Source organism: Bubalus kerabau, chromosome 14, assembly GCF_029407905.1.
Source record: "Bubalus kerabau isolate K-KA32 ecotype Philippines breed swamp buffalo chromosome 14, PCC_UOA_SB_1v2, whole genome shotgun sequence".
Taxonomy (NCBI): Eukaryota; Metazoa; Chordata; class Mammalia; order Artiodactyla; family Bovidae; genus Bubalus; species Bubalus kerabau.
This window is the reverse complement of record NC_073637.1, coordinates 39683382-39710263: the sequence shown is the minus strand read 5'-3', so window position 1 is coordinate 39710263 and position 26882 is coordinate 39683382. Positions and strand designations below refer to the sequence as shown.

The following is a 26882-nucleotide window of genomic DNA, read 5'->3' as shown; positions in this document are numbered from 1 at the left end:
AATTTCTCCACCTAATGGCCGGTGGAGTGATATTTTTTTCCCCAACTACTTAGGAATGTTAGTATTTTGCATCCTGTGTAGCTCTTTTTCTCATGGCCCCTGCCATGCTGTCCCCACGGGTGCTGGTGCTGGGAAGGCTGGGATCATATAATGTATACATCTCGGGGGGTGTGTGTATGTGTGCATGTGTGTGCACGCATGTGAGTGTCTTGTCACCTTAACTCCTCTAGGCCTAAGCTTTCTGATTGGCACAGATCATTTGGTTAGAACTGGATGATCTCTGAGCTCTTTCTTAGTTTCCAGATTTTGTGACATATGTTGATCTCATGATTAATAATTCCAGATTAATTAGATTACAGAATGTTTGAAGACTGTGTCTAGCGTTAGAGATTCACTTACAAAAATAATCAGTCATCAATCCTGGAGGATGATTGGGCTTTATGATCATGTTTATAAACCTCTGTTGTTAGGCTTTTTGATCTGTGTGATTGTAAAAGACATAGAACTTCATTTGTCACTGTGCACAGATGATTTGACTGCTGTGTACAGGCCATTACGTAAGGTGCTTTATTTATGTTCAAGTTATAGGGAAGTTTTAGTTAGAAGGTATACTCACCTGTCTTACTTAAATCTGATACCTCTAACTTTCTTTACCAAAGAAAATTTAGCAGCAGGTTTAGTAGCAAGACTGTTATCACTATTAAGAAAAATTAAAAAGCAATAAAGAGAGGCCTAGATTTTACTTATATATAATAAGGGAATTTCTCTAGAAACAAAAGTATAGCTTCCACAGTTACTGAATATTCAGGTAGAAGGGAACTTTAGAACTCTCTACTTTCCCAGGGGTCTTCAGCTTATAGTTTCAGACCTGGGAGTTCTCAGGTTTTATGGAAGGGCTGTCAGTAGGAGGCAGGGAAAAGCTGAGGAGATGGAGAGAGGTCCTTGCAAGCCAGAACATAGGCACATTTGTCTGATTTCATATGGCTGGGGGAAAGTATGCCAAATTTTGATATAAGAATAAATCAGAATTCTCATTCTAACTCCTTTGTTTTATAGATGAAAAAACAAAGCTCCAGCCCACCATGTCAGGAGCACAGAAGGGACAGACTTTGTGAAATATATTGATATCATAATTAATAATTACAGGTTTAATTAGAAGATGTTTGGGCTTTATGATCATATTTATAAACCATTGGCCTTGCACTCAGAAGGTAAAGAATCCGCCTGCCAATGCAGGAGACACAGGAGACGTGGGCTCAGTCCCTGGATAGGGAAGACCCCCTGGAGAAGGAAATGGCAATCCACCCCAGTATTCTTGCCTGGAGAATTCCATGGACAGAGAATTCCTGGCGGGTTATGGTCCATGGGGTCAAAAAGAGTCAGACACAATTTAGTGACTAACACTTTCGCTTCAGAGGACTGAACACGTTTGGTGCTTCTGAGGACGTGAAAACCGCTGGAGTCTCTGTGTCATCTTCTCCTCCCCAGTGTACCTCTCACTTACCTCCAGACCTTAAGCCTCATGCAGGGAGAAACTGTTGTTGACACAGTTTAGAGCAACTCTAGAAACCCAATCCATGTTGGGAAAGTTGGACTAGGCAGACCTATGACACAGAGCACAGGCCATGCCAGCTCTTGATTCCTCAAGGAAAAGTAGACCTTTGTGACCCTTGACAAGAAAAGTCATTGGGCTGGCCGATACTGGATCAGGAATAGGGATGTATACTCTGCACATTCACCTGCAGGTGTTTCCAGAGTAGAAAGAGTGGCCTTATGGGCTCTGGTAGCTTCTAACTGGTAATAATGCTGTGTGTGTGTCCTTAAGTTTTCATATCTCATTATAGCCCCATAACAAACATTGACAACCACTTCCATTTCTCCAGGACTTTTAAGTAAGCTGCCCAGCATTGCACAGGTGGGACCAGGACCCCCAGCCCCCCTGCTTCACCTGGGTAGCTGCAGTCGCTGTCGACCCTCACGAAGGTCATGGGTGCAGTAATTTGGCACAATATGATACCTAATGCTTTGGTCACAGCTTTCTGGTTACATTTCATGAAAGTGAAAGTGACATATATATATATTGCTTCCTGTTTTATAGAAAAGGAGAAAACAGAAACTTGTATTCCTATTTTCTTGTATATCTTTAAAAATAACTGCAGAAATATCTTTTTAAAAAACACTGACACTGGTTAGCTCTGCTGGATTAATATCAGGGTGAGTAAGGAACAAGGGAAGAGGGAGACTTCCCTAGTTTTATTAGATTTTATTGATCCATTTGAATATGTTGCTTATTTGGAAACAATATCTCTTTAAATTATTCAGTTAACTAAATGCATAGATATTATCTATAATGGTGTTGAATATTCTATGCCCGGCTTTATTTGCATCTTCTGTTTTTAGCACTTTACCTGTATCATCTGTAGTCCTCATAATAACTCTGCAAGGTTGGTTCTACCACTCTTCTGGGTTTACGTAAGAAGAAACAAAGATGTCCCAAGGGTGTAGGGAACTTGCCCTGGATTCCAGGCCGGCAAGCAGTGACAGCTGATTCATATCCAGGCAATCTGATTGGAGAGCTCATGCTTGTAACCACTATAGGAAGGGCTTAGACAAACAGCAAGAAACTCAACTTTGAGGGTGTTCCAGTGTGATGTAAGAGATATTTTTAGTTTGGCACTTTTGAAGTCTGTGAATCCTAAATAATACATCTACATTTATAGAGCAAGTCCAGGGAGACCGTGCAGTTTCCATTATGCTATTTAATCCAAGGATTACGTTTATGCTGTGGTTGTAACAGTATGCTGTCAATGGAGGTCTCGGGCTTTAAGTGCCAACAGATTGTCACAAATACTGAGACACCTGAGGATGCGTCGAGGGTGGTAGATGGGGAGGGAGACAGCAGAGACCAGGATGGATGACAAGGTGGCCTCGTGGTGGCCCAGCAGGCACAGAGCTTCATATGCCACCAGCGTGGGGGTGAGGTGCCCACTTTGAGGGGTTGGGGTGTGTTACCCGCTGAAATCCCAGGGAAAGACAGCAACACCTCAGTATCTTACCAGGGAGATGTTGTTAGAAAACAAAATCCCTTATCTTGGAGCAAAATCACAGGGAAAGCTAGTAATCACTTGTGTCTTAACAGTGTCAATTCTACATTTATTTAAACCAAGAGCTGTTTATCACTAAAAGGTTATTATATACACGAATCCACTCATGCAAATGAGAAATGTGTATGTTAATTTAATCATAATTGGGAGAGAACGTTCATCTTTTAGTAATTCAGATCATGAGAAAAAACCTGGTGTTCAGAGAGACAATGAAAAGAAAGACCATCATAGGAAAAGTCTACGGCTCAATTAAGATGGGATGGGGTAGGGGGGTGTACAGTTCTTGCCTTGGGTGCAAATTGCTTCCCAGCACTAACTCGCTAGTAATCCCCAGGGGGTTGCAGGAGCTATTGCACAGGAAGTTCTTGGAACAGATAATGCAGGTTGAACCTAAAGTATAAAAAATCCCTCAGTAAATGTCAACAGTACTCATCACCCTCATCATATCGATACTTGTAACTTGCTAGTAGGCTAAGTCGCTCAGTCGGAGAAGGCAATGGCACCCCACTCCAGTACTCTTGCCTGGAAAATCCCATGGATGGAGGAGCCTGGAAGGCTGCAGTCCATGGGGTCGCTGAGGGTCGGACACGACTGAGCGACTTCACTTTCACTTTTCACTTTCATGCATTGGAGAAGGAAATGGCAACCCACTCCAGTGTTCTTGCCTGGAGAATCCAAGGGACGGGGAAGCCTGGTGGGCTGCCATCTATGGGGTCACACAGAGTCGGACATGACTGAAGTGACTTAGCATAGCATAGCATAGCATAAGTCGCTCAGTCGTGTCCGAGTCTTTGAGACTGCATGTAGCCCACCAGGCTCCTCTGTCCATGGGATTCTCCAGGCAAGAATACTGGAGTGGGTTGCCAGGCCCTCCTCCAGAGTATCTTCCCAACCTGGAGATTGAACCCAGGCCTCCTGCACTGCAGGTGAATTCTTTACCATCTGAGCCACCAGGGAAACCTGTAAGTTAGGCTGGCCTAACTTAATACAGTATATATCTCCCAGATGTTTATATTTTCCCAGTGGTCATATTGTGTAGCTTATGAGTCATTGAAGCAACTAAGAGGATCCTACACTTCGTCTGTTGTCCTATCAAATTGTGTAATGACCCAAGGCAGGGGCTGGCTTCCAGGCCACAGAGGGCAGAGTTCACAGGTCACCACCCTGTTCACACCTTCCCAGCCTCAGTGTTTTAGCCCATCACCCAGGCGGTGTGAAGCATGCCCATCGCTGGTGTATGCTTCTGGGATGTGTCCCATTCATTCACCCGCTTCTTCTCCAAACCCAGACATTGGCCTGTGTACCCCCCAGCTAACAAACCTGTGGTTTTGTCTGCTAATGTTCATTCCTTTCGCAGGCTCCTTAGGAAATGTGGTAGAATTCCCCTCAACTTGCCCTTCACTCGCTCATTCCTAGAAATAATGTATCCATATTCTAATCTTCCAAGCCCAGAGATCGAACCAGGCCTCCTGCATCATAGGCATATTCTTTACTGCTGAGCCAACCAGGGAAGCATGAACAGAGGAGCCTGGAGGGCTCTAGTCCATGGGATCCCAAAAGAATCAGACACAACTGAGCAACTGACCCACCGCCACCGTTGTGATCTGGGAGTATATGAGATAAATATGTGTGTGTGTTAGTTGGTAATAATCACAGAGAAGCACACAATATAATAAAAGTTATTAAAATAACTAATTGATATTTAGAAAGTTATTAAAAAGAGGTCTTCAGAAGTGCTAATAATCATTTACACTATTTCTTTAATGCCAGATTGGTCTCTCCTGCCTCGATTCTGACCTAAGAAGGTATCTCATAAAGAGCTTTTTTGCTTCCCTCTGTTCTCAGAGCAGGGAGAGCTGGTTATGTGAAGAAAGTCCTAATGACTGTAAGAGCCATCACATTAAAGGCTTTGAGGGTCCTTTAGGGACATTATGCTCCCATTATCTGTTGTGATATAGCCAAAATTATACTCCCCTTGGCAGCGTTTCCATGGCAGGTCCTTGATCCTGACTCATAAATGCATGATTTATTCTGAGTAGTTGTGGTGAAGAGTCCCTCACATTTTTTTTTTCATTGTTGTATTGCCTTTAAGACTGAGTTTGAACAGTATTTTAGGAAAAGAGAAAAAGTAAGAAGATATTAGGTTATTTTATTACCTGAAAGAATACCAGGGAGCCTGGGGGAATTCATTTGAGAAAGAAAATGGCATTTTGTCTATTGTAATTGGGAACTAGTTCTCCAGAAGCTTAGAGCACTCAGGGTAATATGGGATTTATTTTGAGTTGTGTTTCCATGATATTAAGAGCATGATGGTATTCAGTAACACTTTTGTGCCTTCTAGTAAAAACAAGCATCTCTTGTTTTGATCCATTTTCTTCTTCTCTGTTTTGCTACTGTGTAGATAAATTTGAAAGCTTGTAGCCCTGACTATATGTAACCAAATAGTCTACCAGAGGGCCCCTCCTTTGTTAGGGAGGTTTAAAAATGGTTTCCTATTAATTCACAAGTCTGTGTGGGTGAATGCTTTTTTAACGTGACATTTCTAAGACGCTTTTCTTGCTTATTCCAGAAACCGAGAGGCCTAGTCTGTTATTTACTACCTGCTTGGATAGTCAAGTTTGTTCAGCAAAAAATCAAGTAGAGTCTCAGCTGACCACAGGTGAAGTCTAATGGCCCAAGTGGTTAAAGTAAACATCTCAAAAGTAAATAGGCAGAAATTCTGGTTCTGTACTTGAGCTCCCTAGACCATCTAGATGAAGAGGTTCTTTTAACTGGTCTGGATTTTAATTCCACTGTCAGCAAAATGAGTATGTTCGTACAGCATTGGTACATTAAGGTCTCAAGGCAGATGCCGTAGACTTGTAAAATACTCCCTTAAAAGTTAACTGTCTTCAGAGTCTTCATAGTAGATTCTGGCTTTCGGGTAGTTTTGAGCTGTGAAAGTTTACAGAACCTCAAGAGCAGTTCTCTAGAAAGGTTTTACATTTTATTTAATTTTCAGTGTTTTTAAGGGGCTTTTCTGGCTTGTTCTTCTCTGAAGCAAGAGCTTGGCTCCAGTAAGGACATACGCCTTCTGTCTAGCGCAGAAGTGCATAGACTGTTGACAGAGGATGGGAATGGGGCCAGTCAGGAGGGACAGGTTAGAACCAAGTGTTTCTTAGAATGTCCACTGGGCTTCCCTAAAAGCTGAGAAAGCTGGCTTTTTATGGGCACTCAGTTTCTCTTAAGGCTCTTTGAGTAGATCCATTTTGTTTTATAAAAATTCCTATCGGAAGCTTGGCCTTTGAGAAATCATTCTGCAAATATTCCAGGAGCATGCAGGCAGGAGCTGGAGGCCTCTTTCCTTTTTCTTTCATTATTGTTCGTGTGTCTCAATTAAGAGTTTTGGGTGACTGCTCCTTGGGCCCTGGCCAACTCTCCTCCCTTCCTCCAGAAGTTCCCCCGCTCACCTGCACCTTTCTGGTGGTAAACACCTGGGACGCTGGGCGCGGGTGCAAGGCCAATGTGTAGGACACAGACTCATGCAGCTAGTTCGGAGCCAAAGCACAATTGGATTATGTCGAGAAGGGAAAAGGTGCCACGTGAATTTGCCATGTTTCTGCACAGAGCAGGCCAATTTAAATATAGCCTACTACCACAGCTTGTCCAGAATTAAAATAGACCAGAACAAGTGGCAAATGGCAGGGCGCGGGGCTCTCTGCCAGGAGATGGCTAAGGGACGGGAAAATGGGCTTTTGAGATGGATTGTGAGGGCTCAGATAACAACAGCAGACGGGACACCCTGGGATCCTACTTCAAAACTTCAATTTCAGGTCAACGTAAGTGTGCAGAGTCCAAAAGAAAGGGCTGATGAAAACACTCAGCAGCCCAGAAGGCTGCTCCAAATGTGCTATATGATTATTTCAGAATTAAAATCTGGTCCCTGAATTCCCCTATAGTGACATCTTACCAAAAGTCAAGGACAATACCGTTGCAGCTAGGTTTTCCAGGCATAGATGTTTTTAGCCCATGAATTGAATTACGTAATAATTGTATAATGAAGTCTTATTTGAGCCTGGTGCTGCACATAATGAAATTAGAACTTGAAAATATGATGAACAGCCCTGCCTTTACTGGTTTATCAGAACAGTGATAGTGGTCAGTACAAGAGTTTTAGCAAATATTTCAGTTCAGTTATTCATTCCTGAAATTTTTTGGTTGGTTGATTTTTAGTCTTTCTTGATTCCACCTGTCATGTACCCTGAGATTGAACAACACGAAAGACACATTTCATTGTAGGAGAGTAAGTACGGTTAGATAGATACTTGCTTTGAGAACAAGCCAAAAAAGATGCTCAGCAGTGGTTAATGTTTGCTGGTGCAGATAGACATTTGATAGCCCATGCAATCAGTATCGGAGAAGGCAATGGCACCCCACTCCAGTACTTTTGCCTGGAAAATCCCATGGACGGAGGAGCCTGGTGGACTGCAGTCCATGGGGTTGCTAGAGTCGGACATGACTGAGAGACTTCACTTTCACTTTTCACTTTCATGCATTGGAGTAGGAAATGGCAACCCACTCCAGTGTTCTTGCCTGGAGAATCCCAAGGACAGGGGAGCCTGGTGGGCTGCCGTCTATTGGGTTGCACAGAGTTGGACACGACTGAAGCAACTTAGCAGCAGTAGCAGCAGCAGCAATCAGTATACACATAACTAAAATGTATGTATGTTACATATTTGCATATTTTTTTTATTCTTCCCCCAAAATTAACTGCCATGTTAAACCTATCCAGCAGACGTTTAATACTACTTTTTTAGTGATATGAGGAATTTGTCATCTGATAGCATCTAAATTTCAGACCTTGAGAACCATGGTTGATAAGCTGGTTTCTGAAATTATGCCAGCACTATGGAAGAGATATTTTAAAAATTAAACAGCAAGAAGTTATTTTATCATATGAAAGTGTGTGACTGTGGTGACTTACTGTAGTGTCTCAGAGTTCAGGGGGCAACAGAAACCTTTCTCTCTCAGATGAGCATGTGAACCTTTTTAAAAATTTATTATTATTTTAATTATGAAAATATGATATCACATTTACCTGAGACTTGGAAAATATAGAACAAGGTTATATATAGCTCAACTATATATCAGATCAGATCAGATCAGATCAGTCGCTCAGTCGTGTCCGACTCTTTGCGATCCCATGAATCACAGCACACCAGGCCTCCCTGTCCATCACCAACTCCCGGAGTTCACTGAGACTCACGTCCATCGAGTCAGTGATGCCATCCAGCCATCTCATCCTCTGTCGTCCCCTTCTCTTCTTGCCCCCAATCCCTCCCAGCATTAGAGTCTTTTCCAGTGAGTCAGCTCTTCGCATGAGGTGGCCTAAGTACTGGAGTTTCAGCTTTAGCATCATTCCTTCCAAAGAAATCGCAGGGCTGATCTCCTTTAGAATATTACAGTTTTTTAAGGTAGATAAGTTAAGATTTTTAGTTGGAGTTTCAATATCAAACTCTCAAAAACTAATAGAATGAACACACAGACAAGTAGAAGTAGAAACCTGAAAAGCACAGTGAACCAATTCAGCATAATTAAGATTTATACAGTTTTCACACAAGAGCAAAATACAAATTCTACTCAAGTTCCCCTAGACTATAAACTAGGAGACCCTGGAACATATCCAGGGACATAAGACCAGTTGCCAAAATTTGATGGTCTAAACGTATTGAAATCATACAGAGTCTGTTCTCTGAGCATGAGAACCTTTTTTATTTTGTCTGGCTGTACAGGCTCACCCATTTATGCTGCTGCTGTTGTGACGTCTAAGAAAAACATTGCAGAGAAGTTTCCTATTTACAATTAACTGTTGCCAACAGTGATCACCAGCCAGAGAGAAATGGAAGGGGGAAAAAAAGCTTTCATTTCACCACCGGAGTTACAGAAGGGTCAGAGCAGGATGGTGACATGGACAATATAATCAGTAAGAGAAGAAAAATGAATTTAGAGTTAAGTAGACTTGGGTGTGTTGCCTGGAATAGCAAATAATTTGAAGGCATTTGTGGACATTTGTAGATCATTGAGTACACTGAGGTTTTGTTTGCCTTAGCAGACATTAGGAGCTGATCATGAAATGAGAATGTGGACAGCCTTGAAAGGAGACGGGCCAAGAGCAGTTATTTTAGAAAGCACAAATTCACACGTGATCTGAAACCCAGAGACATGTCAGTAGAAAGACATGGGACAGCAGGACATGAGTGTTGTCAGTAAAAGCTCCCAGAAACAGAGTCGTGGAGCAGCAAGTCACTCACCAGCGTCAAGCTTCCTTGTGTTGCATGGAAAGAGGCTAATCCTTACCTCTCCTCCTTACTCTGGAACAGATGACACTTTGCAGACATTCCCGTTCTTCGTTGGGAGAGACTGGAGTGCAGAGGCATCCCCATGCCCTTCTAAGAATGGCAACTTCTTCGGGATGGGCTTGCTCCAGATTTGATGACCAACTCTCATTAGCCTCCCCTTTCCTTGATGTCCTGTACGTTTTCAGGGTAACAACTGGTCAGCCCAAAGGGATTGCATATGAAGCTATAAAGAGGGCTTTTTCCATTTCCTGCCCCATCTCATTCATGTCAGAGCAGAGTGAAAAATGGGAAGTCTGCTCCACCAGTGTGTCCGTTACAGTCCATTGGGGTCCAGGATTATAAGCGTACTTTACAGGTTTCCACCAGAGTCCTCCAGAGTCTCTCAAGGCTCCAAGGTTCTCGGCCTCAAGTAAAAGTGGATTTCTCATGCTTCTACTCCCTAGCACCTGTAAGACAAGGGCACATCCTTCGGTCATCAAGTCTGTTGTCATTCTAAGTAGATTCTGTGATTCTACTAAAACTACTGAAATGGGAAAAAAAGAACCATCTGCAGTCCTCCTCCCACTGCCTGACACTTAGCACATTCAGGAAGTCTGACCAGGAAAGTGTAGCCCATTCTGGAAGGTAAACCTGGAGCCTTTCAGCGACTGTCAGAGCTGAGAAGCAGCAGGGAAGGCCCAGGACCTTCATGCTGACACTGGGCCGCTCTCAGCCAGGGGGCGGGCAGACTTTAGGGTTTGGTGGGTAATTCTCCCTATCCCTCCCGAGTTCAGTCTGCTTTCTCCTTTACAAGGTGACAGTAGACTGAATTCTTGAGCCTCAGAGAAAACCCCTTCCTAAGTGCCAAGTGAAGTGAAAGTTGCTCAGTCTTATCTGACTTTGTGACCCCATGAACTGTAGCCCACCAGGCTCCTCTGTCCATGGAATTCTCCAGGCAAGAATAACTGGAGCAGGTAGCCCTTCCCTTCTCCAGGAGATCTTCCTAAACCCAGGGATCGAACCTGGATCCCCCACATTGCAGGCAGATTCTTTACCATCTGAGCCACCAGAGAAGCCCCAAACAGAGCTCAGAGCCTAAATGTTCTGCCTCATTCTTAGCATGTGCAATGTGCCCGCTGTGCTTGGAATTCTGGAGACTCAGTCTGAATTTCGGACGGGTGAGGGGTACTTCCGTTGGGATCAGTGCATCTGTCACTAAGGAATGGATCCAGGAAGGCAGCCCCACATTCCCCAGTGACAGCGGTTCATCCATCCCACCGACCTGCATGGCATTGCCTCCCAGGCCCTGTAGTCCATTAATCCCACTATAAAGAAAAGTAAAGGTTAAAAGTTCATCAGAAAGTGTCTAGAGCAGAAACTCAAGCCAACAGCAGGCTCTTGGTCAAGAATAATCCAAGTACTATAAGTCCCACAAGGATGTTTTATTGAGGCAACTCACTGACAGTCTATCAAGAATGAAGGAAAAGATTCCTGTTATTTGAGCCAGAATTTAACATGACCCTTTTACTTAATTTGTTTGAATTCTGCCTTGCATTTCCACCACCGTCTCTAATGAAGGAGAAGCACACAGTTCTTTTTGTCTCAACATACATGTGTTCATCTTCAAAACCGCCTTTGCCCCACCCCACCCCAACCCAGTCCAAATTATACCAAGTGTTATTTACAGGTACTGAGCAGAAAAGCAACCATCCTAGTTCATATATTTGTTCCAGCCACCATTTTTCTCAGTGTCCTAGGGTAAGTAAGCTATTATCTTATCCATTGAGTATGGGATGAAAGTTTCCTGTTCTTGGTTGAACACAGCCAAATACTTAAAAACAGATAAAATCACATTTTTTTTTAAGATTCCCACGAGGGAAAAAAAGAAAAAGAAAACTTTTCAAGAATTCAGGAGGAGCTAGATGATCTTCTGATATTTCCTTTTAAACTTGGAGGCGTTAATTACTAATTTGGTGGTTTGGAGAAGGCAACTATGAGTTAGATGAATCTGCAGTATTTTTAACACCACCTAAAATGTTCCTACTGAAGAATAACCTTGATGAAAACCAATTTTTTCCCCCTAGTCTTTAGTAAGATGTTTTCTAAGCTGCATTTCACTTGAAAGTCAGCCAAAACTGGTTTAAAAAATATGTAAGAGAAGAAAGCACCTCATCTGCATTTTTTAGTACAAGTCAAAAATCTATTAATATTAAAGATAATAAAGAAATAAAGAGGGCAGTATACTCAGTAAAGAGAAAGCATGACTATAAGAACTGTGGGTATGAAGGAATATTTATAGCAGAAAGAGACATTTATAACTTGAAGAAGAAATAGATCATGGACATTTGCTACAATAAGATCTGTAGACAGCAGTACAGAAGTCTCTCTTCACAGCATAGCTACCAGCTTTGCCCTAAACCTTTGGAGACCTGGCGTCTGCCTGGTCATCCCACTGGATTGCTGTGTGACTTTGAGTTTGTTGCTTGGTCTCTCTGAGTTTTAAATTCCTACAGAAGGGAGAGTCAGTGTCTGACCACAGGGGAAAGACTTCGTGGGCTCTCCGAGGCCCTTCCAGTTCTAATTGTGGTTTTTAATCTGTCTGGCAAAGCACAACTGTCGAGAGTCATCTCCTCAAAACTAGAAGGTTAACGTAAGGCAAGTAAATCCTTTGTGCTCATTACATTAGTGTCCCCAATATCTGTTGCAACAAAAGACTGAAAATTTGAAGTGAAAGCAGTCAAGGACTTTGTTTCTCTTTTTAAAAAAAATTTTATTGGAGTAGAGTTGATTTATAATGTGTTAGTTTCATGTGTGCAGCACAGTGAATCAGTTACACATATATCCACTCTTTTTGAGATTCTTTTCCCATATTGGCCATTACAGGGTATCATATAGAGTTCCCCGTGGCTTCCCGGGTGGCTCAGTGGTAAAGAATCCACCTGCCGAGACAGGAGACATGGGTTTGGTCCCTGGTTTGGGAAGATCCCTAGAGGAGAAAATGGAAACCCTCTCCAACAGAGGAGTCTGGCAAGCTACAGTGCATGGGATCACAAAGAGTCAGACACAGCAGTGACTGGGAGCACATTTGTTACATACAGCAAGTGCTTATTGGTTATTGTTCTGTACACTGTAGTGTATATGCATCCCAGCTTCCAGTTTACCCCTCTCCCCACCTTACTGGGGTAACCCTCCACTTGTTGTCGACATCTGTAACTCTGTTTCTGTTCTGTAGATAAGTCATTTGTATCATTTTAAAAATGGAACTATGGAATGTGTCCTTGTCACAGATTAGGTGTGACATCAGTGGAGTCACTGAATTACAGTTCCTACGAACGTTCCTACAAGGAAATATTCCTACTAGGAAATATTCCTACTAGGAATATTTGTTAAATGGTTTGCTGAGAGAATAACTATACTCCTATTTGTCATTCCTCGAAAAGCAGTGGTGTCCTAAACCCAAAAACTTCCAAACCCATATTTTGAATGTGATAGAACTTCAGATGCAGAGTGGCTTGCGGAGCCAGTCCCAAGCAAGTTCATATTCAGCATCCCATGCCCAGCAGAGGAGCCGAGGCCTTTACTGGTCACTATCTTGGAAGGTCTAGACAGATCAAAGTGTAACTGGTTGATTTGGGATCTTTAGAGAGCCATTTTAGGTAATTTACAAAATGAATATCTGACTACTTAAGAGACTGTGTTTCAACTAAAAGTTCTGGTTTGTGTCATTTTAAAGGCATGAATAATGTTTGCCTTTTTTTTTTTTTTTGGTGATTAAGTATTTATGAAATGGGATCATGTTACCACCAGCAAGCGCACACCCAGTGGGCGTCTGCCCCGGGGAAGAGGAAATTAGGTCTGCCCGTGACCCTGCAGTGGGGTCCATCAGTCAGTCGGCTGAACACTGCTAGCTGCCAGCGTGTGCTTCGACCACTAGATAGCCTTACATTGCTCTAATTCTTAGTCATACTTTTAATCTGTCACCACAGTGACCATTGGTAAAGGACAAAAAGCATAACAACACTGACGTGGAAATGCAAACAGCCTTGACCTGACAGTTCTCATCACTGCCCACAGGGTCTGCTCAGATCCTGAAGGTTTTGGAGTTCTTTTTAGGCACACCCAGATGTTTCTATTACAACACTAAAAAGAAATGTGGTCATAATTATATCTGATTTCATTTTACTGAATATGCATCCGTTTTGAAATAGTTTGACCCACCTTTTGTGACCAAAGGCCTGATAACTTTAGTGAGATTTAATCAAAATAAGGCCATTTCTATGAAATCGGCCATAGGAAAGAAGCCTTATTTTAAGCAACTAAAAAGCACCTAAAACTGTCACAATAGTCCGCATGTACATGACTTCACAGTTTTCTGGTTGCCGTCACACTGGTCAGTGGTCCCTAACTTAACCCTCTGTATTCCAGAGTCTCCCACTGGCAGTGCGCCTTTCCCCTCTTCCCAGAGCTCTGACGTGGGTTCATCTCCATCCTCCTTGCTCAGGTCTCTGCTTTGCATCAAGGGCCCCCTTCTTGCTTCTCTGCTTCTCCTAGAAAAGAGACCCCTGCCAGAGAGAGATGCAAAGCCATGTCAGCCTAAAATCAGGTCCTCCCAGTCCTATGTCGCAATTCGTTTTCCTTGCTTAGAACTTTAGTACAATGCTGATTCCAAATCTTTAAGCACCCAGATTTTCCCTACCAGCCCTACATTTCAGGCAGAGACTAATAGTGGCCATTTATCAACTAAATACCCTCTCTGCATTAGTCCTCAGTACTTCATAGAACTCAGTTCTGACCCTAGCAACTGTACAAGGTAATATCATTGCCATTATACAGGTAAGAAAAGTGAGGCACAAGTGACGCAGCTAGGATGTGATCAGTGGGTTTAAGCCCAGGTCTGTCTGGCTTCCAGAGTCCACACTCTCTGTCCCTTTCAGGTTTGCTGTGCTGTGTGCTGTGCTCAGTCATGTGCGACTCTTTGCCACTCCATACACTCCCCTGCCAGGCTCCTCTGTCCATGGAGTTTTCTAGGCAGGAATACTGGATCAGGTTGCAAGCTTAGGATCCTTTCAATAATTTTAAAACATTGAATCAACCCATCATTTTTTTTCCTGTTTCTTTTATTTTTCTTCATCTAAGACCCGACTCCAACAGTTGTCACCTTCTCAGAGCCTCTTCATTTTCTCCTGTTCTCTGAGAATCTTTCTTCCCGCCTTCCAACAGGATCTGCTGTCATGGATACAAGTAAAGTGCCTTTTCCTTTAGCCCAGCTAATCCCCCTGGTTACTGTCCAAATTTCCTCTTCCTTTCTGGGTCAGAAGTCACCAGCATGTGGCTCACACCTGCTTCCTCTACTCCCTCTCTTCCTTCCTCACCGACCCTCTTTGGACTGGTTTCTGCAGTGGTCTTCTTGTTAAAACTTTTTTTTTGACCACATGGTGGGATCTTGGTTCCCCGACCAGGGTTCAAACCTACACCACTTGGAGTGGAAGCTCAGAGTCTTAACTGCTGGGGCACCCAGAATGTCCCCTGACCTTCCTGTTGGAACTGCTGTCTCAGAGGTTCTCAACAAACCTACCATCACCTTTCTCCAGCACAGAGCAAGGTTGACAGACGACCCCTTTCTCAGACTCTAAACCATGCTGGCCCATTTCAGCTGCGTCCAAATCAGCCAGCCAGTGCAGCTGCCTCAGACAAATTCAGATGTGGCCCACTTCATTCCTAAGAGGAGCACAGGTCTTACCCAAGAACAGGAAATTTGAAAGGTTCCATTGGAAGTTCACCTTCTACCTGGACACCACTGCCTCTCACTTCATTTCCTCCATTAGGTCCCTGGGACATTTTGTCTCCATCCTTGGTTCTTTGCTTTTTTGACATACTCATTTGATGGATTCCTCCACCATCTGTGATCACATGACCCACATTGCTCACCTTGACCCTTAACTTTGCATTGCAGCCTTCATTTCCAGCTTGAAATGCTTAGGTCGTGTAAAATCCTGCTTGAATGTATCCCCTTTCAAACTGTCCATCCTTCCCACCTATACAACGTCTCGGTATAGCAAAGCTGTTCATCTGCATACCAAGTTGGAAACCTTGGGGTTATCTTTTAGGTTTCTCTCTTTCTTACCTATTTTATTTATTTTTTAAAGTATTTATATATTTATTTAGCTGTCTCAGGTCTTAGTTGCAACATGTGGGATCTGCCATTGCAGCCCATGGACTCTCTAGTTCTGGTGTGTGGGCTTAGTTGCTCTGTGGCATGTCGGACCTTAGTTCCCTGTGAAAGTGAAAGTGTTAGTTGGAAGTGTGTCCGACTCTTCGTGACACTACGGACTGTAGCCCTCTAGGCTCCTCTGTCCATAGGATTCTTTTTTTTTTTTTTAATTGAGGCTAATTACTTTACAGTATTGTAGTGGTTTTGCCATACATTGACATGAATGTCCATAGGATTCTCCAGGCAAGAATACTAGAGTGGGTTGCCATTTCCTTCTCCAGGGGATCTTCCCAGCTAGGGATCAAACCCAGGTCTCCCGCATTGCAGGCACATCTTGACCATCTGAGCCACCAGTGAAGCCCAAGGATCAAACCCGAGTCCCCTGAAGTCTGCATTGCAAGACAGATTCTTAACCACTAGACCATCAGGGACGTCCCTTTACCTATTTATTTATTCCACCAATATTTGAGGATAGCTGGTGTGCCAGGCTTTATGGTAAGAGCTAGCAAAACAAATATGGAGGCTGCCTGCATGTTTCAAAGTTCTGACACTTCTTCCCTTAAAGATCCTTTGGCTCTTCCTTTTCTTAGCACCATTCCCCTCACTTGACATAGCTTCCCTAGCTTGCCCCGGCCAGTATTAGTGAAGCAATATCTTGCCTGATGACCCAACCTTTGGTCTTTTCTTCTCACTTCCTCTGGATACATAGAATGTTCTGGAAATACTTATTCATGGGTGATTTTTTTTTCATTGTAAAATACACATAGCATAAAATTTACCATCTTAACCATTTTTGCATGTACAGTTCAGCTGTGTTAAGTGCATTCACATTGCTATGCAGCCAATCTCCAGAACTTTTTCATTTTCCAGAACTAAACTCTACCCATTAAATAAAAACACCCAGTTCTCCCTCCTCCAGGCTCTGGCGACCACCCTTCTACTTTGTGACTCTAGGAGGTTGACTCTTCTAGGTTCCTCCCGGGAATGGACTCATACAAAGTTTGTCCTCTTGTGACTAGCTTATTTCATTTAGCATTAAGTTCCATGGAAGGTTCATCCATGATATAGCATACTCAGAAATCCCTTCCTTTTTAAGGTTGACATTCTGACAACCCACTCCAATATTCTTGCCAGGAGTATCCCATGGACAGAGGAGCCTGGCAGGCTACAATCCATGAGATGGCAAAGAGTCAGACACGACTGAGTGACTAACACACATAGGCAACACACACACACACACACACAAGCAACATTCCATGTGGACTTTCCAGGTGGCTCAGTGGTAAAGAATCCACCTACCAGTGCAGGAGACTTGGGTTTGATCCCTGGGTCAGGAAGATCCTCTGGAGTAGGAAGTGGCAACCCACTCCAATAATCTTGGCTGGAAAATTCCATAGACAGAGGATCCTGGCAGGCTGCAGTCCAGGGGGTCACAAAGAGTCGGACATGACTGAGCCCACACACTTTATGTTCCATGTGCAATTGGGCTGTGTTTCAATTATCCCTTCTTTCATAGAGGCACCCTTGGGTTGTTTCTACCTTTTGGCTGTTGTGAATAATGCCCCTGTGAATATGGATGTACAGATATCTCTCTGAGACCCTGCTTTCAATCTGGGGTGGTATATACCAAGAAGTTGAATTGGTGGATCACATGGCAGTTGCATTTTTCATTGTGGGGGGACCCACCATACTGTTTCTACAGCAGTTGCACCATCCTGAGTCCCCACCAGCAGTGTGCCAGGTTTATAAGTTCTCTACTTCCCTGCCAATACTTGTTACCTTGAGTGGCTTTTTTTCAATAGTAGCCATCCTAGTGGGTATGAGGTAGTATCTCATTGTGGTTTTGATTTATATCTCCCTTATGATTAGTGTTGTTGAACACCTGTTCATGTGCTTACTGGCCATTTGTGTATCTTTGCAGAAATGTCTCTTCAGGTCCTTTGCCCATTTTTTAATTGTTGTTCTTATTATATAAGTGGTAAGAGTTCTTTATATATTCTGGATACTATCCAAGTATCAGATAAATGATCAGCAAATATTTTCTCCCATAAAATGAAGTTTTAGTCTTATTTACTGTAATGTGTTTGAACTGTAGAATAACGCTCATTAAAAGGACTTTTCTCTAAACATTATTTCAAGAATAAAATATCCCTTAAATTTGTTTTTATACCAGATTTGTCTTAATGTGTAAATTACACAGCAAGGTAAATTTTAGATAAATTTTATAAAACCCAGAATAAAGTAGAAGATAGCCAATTATTTAGCTTATTCCAGCTGAGGATTAGAAATGTGCTTTTGGCCTGGCCTGTCCGGAGACTATAACCTTTAAGCTTATTAAGTTTGATAAAATGTTAGGGAATAGAGCCTGTAATGTACTTAAGAATGAAGACTCATTTTCCAAGCTTGAAAATGTTCTGGATATAGAAAAAATATATATAAAGAAAACTGCATGGTTGGCTATTCTGTCCCCAAGTAAATCACATATGTCCCTAAGCATTCACACACTGTCAGGAACTGGAGTTCAGAAAACTTAATATAATAAGAGCTTATTGATCCTGTAATCTTTCTTCAATATCCGGCCAGTCTCCAAAAAGGATTTGCAGGGCATTATAAGTCACATACATAAGAGCATTCCTGACACCAGGGAATGTTAAGCCATGTTGTTAGAGGAGATAACCATGCACATAGATTGACAGTAATTTTATTCCAGGTTTCCCAGTAGCTGTAACAAAAAGAGAAACAATAAATAATGTGGTTCTCATTGTATGATGCAAGGAAGCACACCAGCATGTCATCAGACCAGACTTTTCCTGGCACTAAATTTAAGAGGAAATATATTGCCTAGATCTTTATGAACATGACAGTAATACACATAATGGACAATATTTCACATTCTTCGTATGAATCTTGGTTCATAGACTCTCTTGGTTCATCCTCCTATCTCCGCTGGATAAAAGGCCAAGGCTTGATATGAATTATGCTTCTGTGGAGGCATCTCTAAGGCCACTAATGTAATGTGGTTTAAAACTTCTGATCTCATGGACAGGAACCATCTGTGACTAGATTGGCCTCAGCCAGGTCTCTGGCTACCCACGCTTTCAAAGCCCATGTCGTCATACCTCTGCAAGACTTTGGGCCCTTGAAACATCAAAGCCACATTTCAATGGGGATAGCACACCCCTTAAGCTACATTTTATGTCTATATAACTTGATAATGCCTTTAGAAAAGGAAGCAATGAACCGCCCTGGCAAAAGAGACAGCTATTTGCTGATGCTGTCACTTGTTCTAAACCAGGACCTAAGAACACAGTTTTGAAGTGACTGTTCCTGGTCCTGCCTTTTACAAAAGAAAAAAGCAACTTGGGAAGGAAACATTAACATTCAAAAACTAATGAGTGTAAAGATGGAACTCGTCAGAAGTAGTTTTTCCAAACCAAATTTACTGAGGCGCTTTTGCTGACTCTCTGCCTGTTACAGATTAAAATCATCAGCAGCTATGCCAGTGAATAGGTCTGTGTGTGAAAGACTGGAAGTTAAAAGTCATGAGGGGCAGCTCAGGGCCCCACCTGTGCCTTAGCAGGCGTATATGCTGCATCCCATCGAGTTGGTCTGAGTGGAGAAGCACATCGATACTGAGAAAGCAGTTTCTTTCAGATACAGGAACTTAGACATCACGCCTTTGCTTTTTAGCTGAGAGCTGTGGAAACACCAATTTCTTGTTCATGTTAAGAGTATTCCTTGCTTAACACACTAATTTCTTTAGAACTACCACTGTATACACAGAGTAACTGGATTTTGCAAGGCTAGCTCTCATAAGTGAATAATGTCACAGCCCAAAAGGAAGGCTAACAGGTCATTTGTTGGCATTTTCCTGAACGTGATACCATAATCCAGGAAAGACTGGTGGTTATTGTTAGGCAGTTTCAAGGGAGCCAAAAGGGAAGTGCAATGGTGGACTGCATGGACAGACGCAGGGAGATCAATTCTGCCTTTGCAGGAACCAGTGAGATGTGACCCGGTCAGGAGGAGTGACAAAAGGAGATGTGCTGGGGTCAGGCGTGTGTTGAAGGTCCTGCCAGCCGCCTTTGCTGACCGTGGATGTGGCCTGTGAGAGAAAGGGAGGCAACAGGGATGATTTACAGGGTCTGGGGCTGAGCAGCTGGAAAAATAGAGTTGCCATTATCTAAGAGCTGGAGTCTTATGCACCATTGCTTTTTTTTTTTTTTTTTTACATTAAAAAAAATTTTTGGCTGTACTGGGTCTTTGTTGAGGTGCACAGAGTCTTCATTGCTGCAGGTTTTCTCTAGTTGTGGAGAGCAGTGGCAGCTCTCTAGTAGCGGCATGCAGGCTTCTCATTGCAGCAGCTCCTCTTGTCACAGAGCTTGGACTCTAGGGTGTATGGGCTCAGTAGTTGTGATGCACGGGCTTAGTTGCCCCATGGCATGTGGATCTTAGTTCCCAGACCAGGGATTGAACCCCTGTCTCCTGCACTGGCAGTGTCTCCTAACCACTGGGCCACCAGAGAAGTCCCTCGATTACTGTGGTTTTTAAATGTTGCTAATAATTTCCTGTAAGTATATGGAAATCAAAGCAGATTACATGTGTAGCTCCTGAACCAATCAATGACAGCCTCTGCCATCAAATTTTCAGAGTCAGATCAGGCAACTTCACTTTGAACATAACAAATTTTAAGACACATCAAAATCAGCATGTTTTTCTCAAAGCAGTTTTTTGTTGGGAAGAAAATATAAACAGTAGAAATAGAAAATTATAAACATTGTATACAGTTTTACCTTTAGCCAAATTCTGGTTCATTCTAGATTAAAATCTTTATCTGCTACGAATAGGTGCATAAAATATGGAAACAAGTTGGAACAGTTGTCTGAGGGACCTGCGTGTACCTTAGTAGTAGGTATGTGCTGAGCGTGTTCCATGTATTATGTGCTTTTCTTTTTTTGTAAAAACATTATAATGTTTAAGAAAAACTGAGAAAGCCAGATTGTTTTGTTCTGAGTAAGGTGTTTCTGAGAGTTCATGAAACATGTATTTTAGTCTCTAAAGAAAAAAAAATTCTCATCAAATTCCCTGGTGGCTGAGATGGTAAAGAATCCACCTGCGAGTGCAGGAGACTCAGGTTCGATCCCTGAAGATCCCCTGGAAAAGGAAATGGCAACCCACTCCAGTATTGCCTGGAGAATTCCATGAGCCTGGTTGACTGTAATCTGTGGGGTCACGAAGAGTCGGACATGACTGAGCGACTAACACTACTACTGATTGGAAAGCAACAAGTTGTAATGAAGGTTTGAGTGCAATGATGCCTGACATTCAGAACTTCCACTGTTGCTGTTTGGGCTGTTCGCAAGTGACCTTTGCAGGGCTTATGTCTGGGTGAGGGTCACTTACCTGCTGTACCAGCTTAGCCAGTGACCCAGAACTCTCCGTAGCTATTTACCCCAAAATAGTAACTCTCTACATGTTAAAACTGGTTTATTGGTAAAAGTAGGACCCTGAAAGTCAGCCAGCCACTGATGCCTGAAAGATGGTGTTTTCCCCTTACTTTCTGCTGCATTTGATATGAGAAAGTATAGATGATGATGATGGTATTAGGAGATTCCTGAGGGTCTGAAGATTGATGGGTGTCAGCAGTCTTTGGAGTAAACAAAATCTTCTTGGGCACGTGTGAGCGCTCCTTCTTTGTATGTGTTTCACGTGAACAGCCATCTGGAAGCAGCCGGGCATCCACTTTGAGTAGTTTCCACCTGTCTTCTTGCCCACCACCAACCCCCCACCACTGACCCACGAATGATGGCATTTGGGCATCTCTTATTGACTAAAGGGATTGTGCGTTGCTCGAGAACTGAGCCTGGGATTGGAACACATAAGTCACACGAACCGGGGTCAAGCCCAGATTTTTCCCTGGACAAAATCAAGATGTATCAGTGGCCCGACCCCACAGCACTTTTGATGACAGCAAACTCAGATGGCTTCCTGTTCTCTTCTACTTTTTAAAAATTATTTATTTATTTTTGGCTAAGCTGGGTCTTTGTTGCTGTGTGTGGGCTTTCTCTAATTGCAGTGGGGGTGGGGGCTGTTCTTCATTACAGTGCAGTGCGCGGTGGCTTCTCCTGTTGCAGAGCACGGGCTCCAGGCACACGGTAGTTGTCATGCATGGGCTTAGTTGCTCGCGGCATGTAGGATCTTCCCAGACCAGGGATTGAACCCGTGTCCCCTGCATTGGCAGGTGGATTCTTAACCACTGGACCACCAGGGAAGTCCCTCTCTTCCATTTCTTGTTATCAGGTCCAGGATTACCAGAAACTCCTGGGCACACACTTGGCTTCAGGCTTGACTATGGTTTTGACCATCATGGCAGTCGTGCAGAAGCACTGACACAGGGAGGCACTCAGTGGAAAAGTGCCCCTGCCACCTTTGTCTGATCTTGCAGAAAAGAACAAGTAGTAAAGGGTTAAGGCTTCACTGATGCAGTGCTTCCAAAATATATTTGAAGAAGGGTTAAGCTGTGTTTGTCTGTTTTCCAGTTTAGCTTGCTGTCAGAAGTGGTGGAAATACTTCCACCAATTTCACTCCATGGTGGTGGGTTGTGATTGAGTCAGAATAAATAGTACTTGAATTTTGTAGGTTTATCATTGAAAGGCTAGCAGATTTTATTATAGGGCAGGATAACTGTACTCTTGTGGCTTCATTAATTATGGTACCTAGACATAATTAGGCTCGAGCTAAGTATAGCAGATAAAATGGAAAATAATTCTGGGGACAAAAAAGAGTTGAGATTCTGAGAAACTGAGAGAGCATAAGAGAGGGCATCCACTGAGTCTCAGGCCCAATACATGAAACTAAAGCCTCATCAGTGGTGGCTTCCTCGGGGGGTTTTTAGGAATATGTTCTAACCCTCTTGATCTTGTCTCCATACCCTATCAACAGGGATCATATAAAATACCCTCTGTAATTCATAAATAATAATTCTGATGAATTTGATTTATTCAATTTTAATTCATACACTTTATTTTTTAGAGCAGTTTTAAGTATACAGAAAAAATTGAGCAGGAAGTACAGAGTTTCTGTATACCTCCTCTGCCCACATCCACACCCAGTTCCCCTTGTTATTAACATCTTGCAGTAGTGGGTACATTTGATACAATTGAGGAACCCATGTGGATATGTTAGTATTAACTAAAAGTCCGTACTATATGGTTCACTCTTTGTACAGTTCAGTGGGTTATGACAAGAACATGATGTCATGTCCCCCCCATTAGAGGATTATCCAGAATAGTTTCAGCCCCTAAATATTCCTTGTGATCCACTTGTTCATCCCTCACCTGCTTTCACCATGAACCCTTGGAAACTGCTGATCTGTAGTTTTGTCAGTCCATTCATTTTTAAGTGACTGCCCAGCTGTTCCTAACATCCTTCATTCTTTTATTTATGAAATGATCCTTCAATAAATACTATGTGTCAAGCAGTGTTCTGTGCCTTGGGAATATAGTGTTGCTGTTATTTAGTCCTTAAGTCATGCCCGACTCTTTGCAACCCATGGACTGTACAGCACAACAGGCTCCTCTGTCCTGCACTGTCTCCTGGAGTTTGCTCAAACTCATGTCCATTGAGTTGGTGATGCTATCCAACCATCTTCATCCTCTGCTGCCCCTGTCTCCTCCTCTTGCCCTCAGTCTTTCCCAGCATCAGGGTCTTTTCCAATGAGTCGGCTCTTCCCATCAGTTGGCCAAAATATTGGTGCTTCAGCCTCAGCAATAGTGTTTCCAGTGAATATTCAGGGTTGACTGGTGTGATCTCCTTACAGTCCTTAAGTCTTAAGAGTCTTCTCCAGCACCACAGTTTAAAGCATCAGTTTGACACTCAACTTTCTTTATGGTCCAACTCTCACATCTGTGCACGACTACTGAAAAACCATAGCTTTGACTATACAGACCTCTGTCAGCAAAGTGATATCTCTGCCTTATAATACACTGTCTAGGTTTTTCATAGCTTTCCTTCCAAGGAGCAACCATCTTTTAATTTCATGGCTGCAGTCACAGTCCACAGTGGTTTTGGAGCCCAAGAAAAGAAAATCTGTCACTGCTTCCACTTTTTCTCCTTCTGTTTGCCATGAAGTGATGGGACCTGATGTCAGGATCTTGGTCTTTTAATGGTGAGTTTCGGGCCAGCTTTTTCACTTTCTTTTTCACCCTTATCAAGAGGTTCTTAATTCCTCTTCACTTCTGCCATTAGAGTGGTATCATCTGCATATCTGAGGTTGTTGATATTTCTCCTGGCAGTCTGGATTCCAGCGTGTGATTCATCCAGCTTGGCATTTTGTATTATATACTCTGCATATAAGTTAAATAAGCAGGGTGACATAATGGTATACAGCCTTGTCATACTCCTTTCCCAATTTTGAACTAGTCCATTGTTCCATGTCTGGTTCTTACTGTTGCTTTTTGACCTGCTTACAAGTTTCTCAGGAGACAGATAAAGTCATATACTCATATCTCTTAAAGAGTTTTCTGCAGTTTGTTATGGTCTACACAGTCAAAGCCTTTAGTGTAGTCAATAAAGCAGAAATAAATTTTTTCTGAAACTCCTTTGCTTTCTCCATGATCCACTGAAAGTTGGCAGTTTGATTTTGTGGTTCCTCTGCCTCTTTGAAAACCAGGTTGTACATTTGGAAGTTCTCTGTTCAAACACTGCTGAAGCCTAGCTTGAAGCCATTTCTTCTAAGGAATTCTCCATCACAGAAGTAGATATAATGGTCATCTGAATTAAATTCACCCATTCCTGTCCATGTTAGTTCACTGATTCCTAAGATGTCAATGTTCAATCTTTGCCATCTACTGCTTGACCATGTCCAATTTACCTTGATTCATGGACCTACCATTCCAGGTTCCTATGCGATATTGCTCTTCACAGCATCAGACTTTACTTTCACCACCAGACACATCCACAGCTGAGTGTCATTTCCATTTTGGCCCAGCCGATTCATTCTTACTGAAGCTATTAGTAATTGCCCTCCATTCTTCCCCTGTAACATATTGGACACTTTCCAACCTGGAGGCTTATCATCTGGTGTCTTATCTTCTTGCATTTTCCTCCTGTCCATGGCGTTCTCCAGGCAAGAATACTAGAGTAGGTTGTCATTCCCTCCTCCAGTAGACCACATGCTGTCAGAACTCTTCACTATGACCCCTCCATCTTGGGTGGCTCTGCACAGCATGCCTCATAGCTTCATTGAGTTACACAAGCCCCTTCCCCACGACAAGGCTGTGATCCACGAAGGGGTGGGAATATAGTAGAGGACCAAAACTAAGAAAAAAAAAATCCCTAAAATAAAAATCTCCTGACACTTAACATTATAGTACAGCAAGCCTCCAAGCTCAGCTAGGTCCTAAGTAGGAGTGAAGGGGGCCCCTGCCTGAGAGCACAGGGTGCGAGCAGAGAGTTAGAGGTCATTGGAGAATGGGGCCTCCGGCATTTAGCCCCAGATCCTCAGATCAGACCCTGTCCTCCCGAGCTAGGGCACAATGCCATTTCCCAACATTTCCTCTCCTGCTCTCTCTGAAATGAGTGCTGTCACCTCTTTTAAACTCTTCCTAAGCTTTTACTACTAGTTACTATAGCCCTGCCTAGCACTAATAAAAGAAAATAGGAAGTTTATAAAATTATAAGAAGTAGGTGCGCAGGGTCGTCATCTGAATACCAGTTGGACAAGATCTTCTCCTTCAGAAGTGGATGACCCAGTCGCAGCCTCCAAGCCCCTCTTCTTGGGCAGGCAGATGTCAGTCTCCATGAGTCTTGCCATAGGGAGGCCCAGTCTCACTCCTGCTTCCTTCCTCCCAGCCCTAGTCCTCTAGAAAGAGCAGAGGTTTCAGTGGGTAAGGAATTGGGCCAAGGAGAATGTGGTAGACTGAAAGAGACCCCTTTCCTCCTCTGCAGCTCCACTTCTCTCCTCCTTTTTTGTTTCACACAAGAAATGTGCTTAAAGAGCAACTAAATGGACTTCTTGGAACCATCCTGGGCACATTCTCCCAGCAGACCCAGAGGGGAGCCCACGGTATAGGTCTGCTCCCAACTACACATTCAGCAAATCACACTGGTAGCGTGAGCTGGCCGTGCTGGGAGCATGTCTTCAGTACACAACAGAAATCAGCCAGTGCAGGCACTTCCCTGATGGGCCGGTGGTTAAGACTCCTCACTTCCAGTGCAGGGGGCTCAAGTTCAATCTCGGGTCTGGGAGCTAAGATCCCACATGGTGTGTAGCATGGCCGAAAAACAAACAAACAAAAAAATATTTCTAAAAAAAGCAGTCAGTCGATGCTACAGATCAGAGTTTTACTATTTTTTTTGTTGTTCCCCAGAGAGCTTCTTTACTAGCACACCACTGGGCAGATCTTTCTTACTCAAATCCTTATATTGACTCTACCAGAGAAATGAAATCTATGGGCTCTATACTAATTTGCATGATCCAGTCCTGTTCTCTATGGTTGGGGGACAGAAAAGGAGAACCGCACCCCCAGCCAAACTCAATAGGGGATTTGATCCTGTACGTTTTGAACAGTAAGCTTTGCTTTAAAGCTGTGCATAACTTCCATGTACATTCTTCAACCTTGCAAGAAAGATCAAGGCAACTCACAGGTGTTCATCCGCCTTTTTTATCATTGACGTCTTACAGCGAAATGAGTGCAGAACTTTTCTGTGGCAGGTGTGGGGCCAGGGTCACTTTGAGCATTTCTTCCCCTCCCCGCCTTCCCCATAGACCATTTTTGCAGGTCCTGTATAATTACCAGGGTGCCACCCTTGCTGCGGAGAAGGCAGTGGCACCCCACTCCAGTACTCTTGCCTGGAAAATCCCATGGACGGAGGACCCTGGTGGGCCATGGTCCCACGACCATGGGGTCGCTAAGAGTCGGACACGACTGAGCGACTTCACTTTCACTTTTCACTTTCATGCATTGGAGAAGGAAATGGCAACCCACTCCAGTGTTGTTGCCTGGAGAATCCCAGGGACAGGGGAGCCTGGTGGGCTGCTGTCTATAAGGTCACACAGAGTCGGACACGACTGAAGCGACTTAGCAGCAGCAGCAGCACACTTGCTGACCAACCCTCTGTGCTTCTGCAGGACCGCCCACGCAAGAGCCAAAGCCGACGCAGCAGACCAGGCCGCGCTGGCCGCCCGCCAGGAGTGTGACATCGCGAGAGCTGTGGCCCGAGAGCTGTCGCCTGACTTCTACCAGCCAG

General features: G+C 43.4%; 1 protein-coding gene across 6 annotated transcripts in view; it reads left to right on the top strand.

The window, feature by feature from the left end:
• Nucleotides 1–26882, top strand: part of JPH1 (junctophilin 1) — a 91572-nt gene that overhangs the window by 45399 nt on the left and 19291 nt on the right. For 5 of the 6 annotated variants that reach the window (XM_055546291.1, XM_055546288.1, XM_055546290.1 and 2 more), the window contains exon 3: nucleotides 26764–26882. In XM_055546291.1, coding sequence (XP_055402266.1) covers nucleotides 26764–26882 — 119 coding nt within the window. The other variant, XM_055546293.1, reaches the window with a different exon arrangement.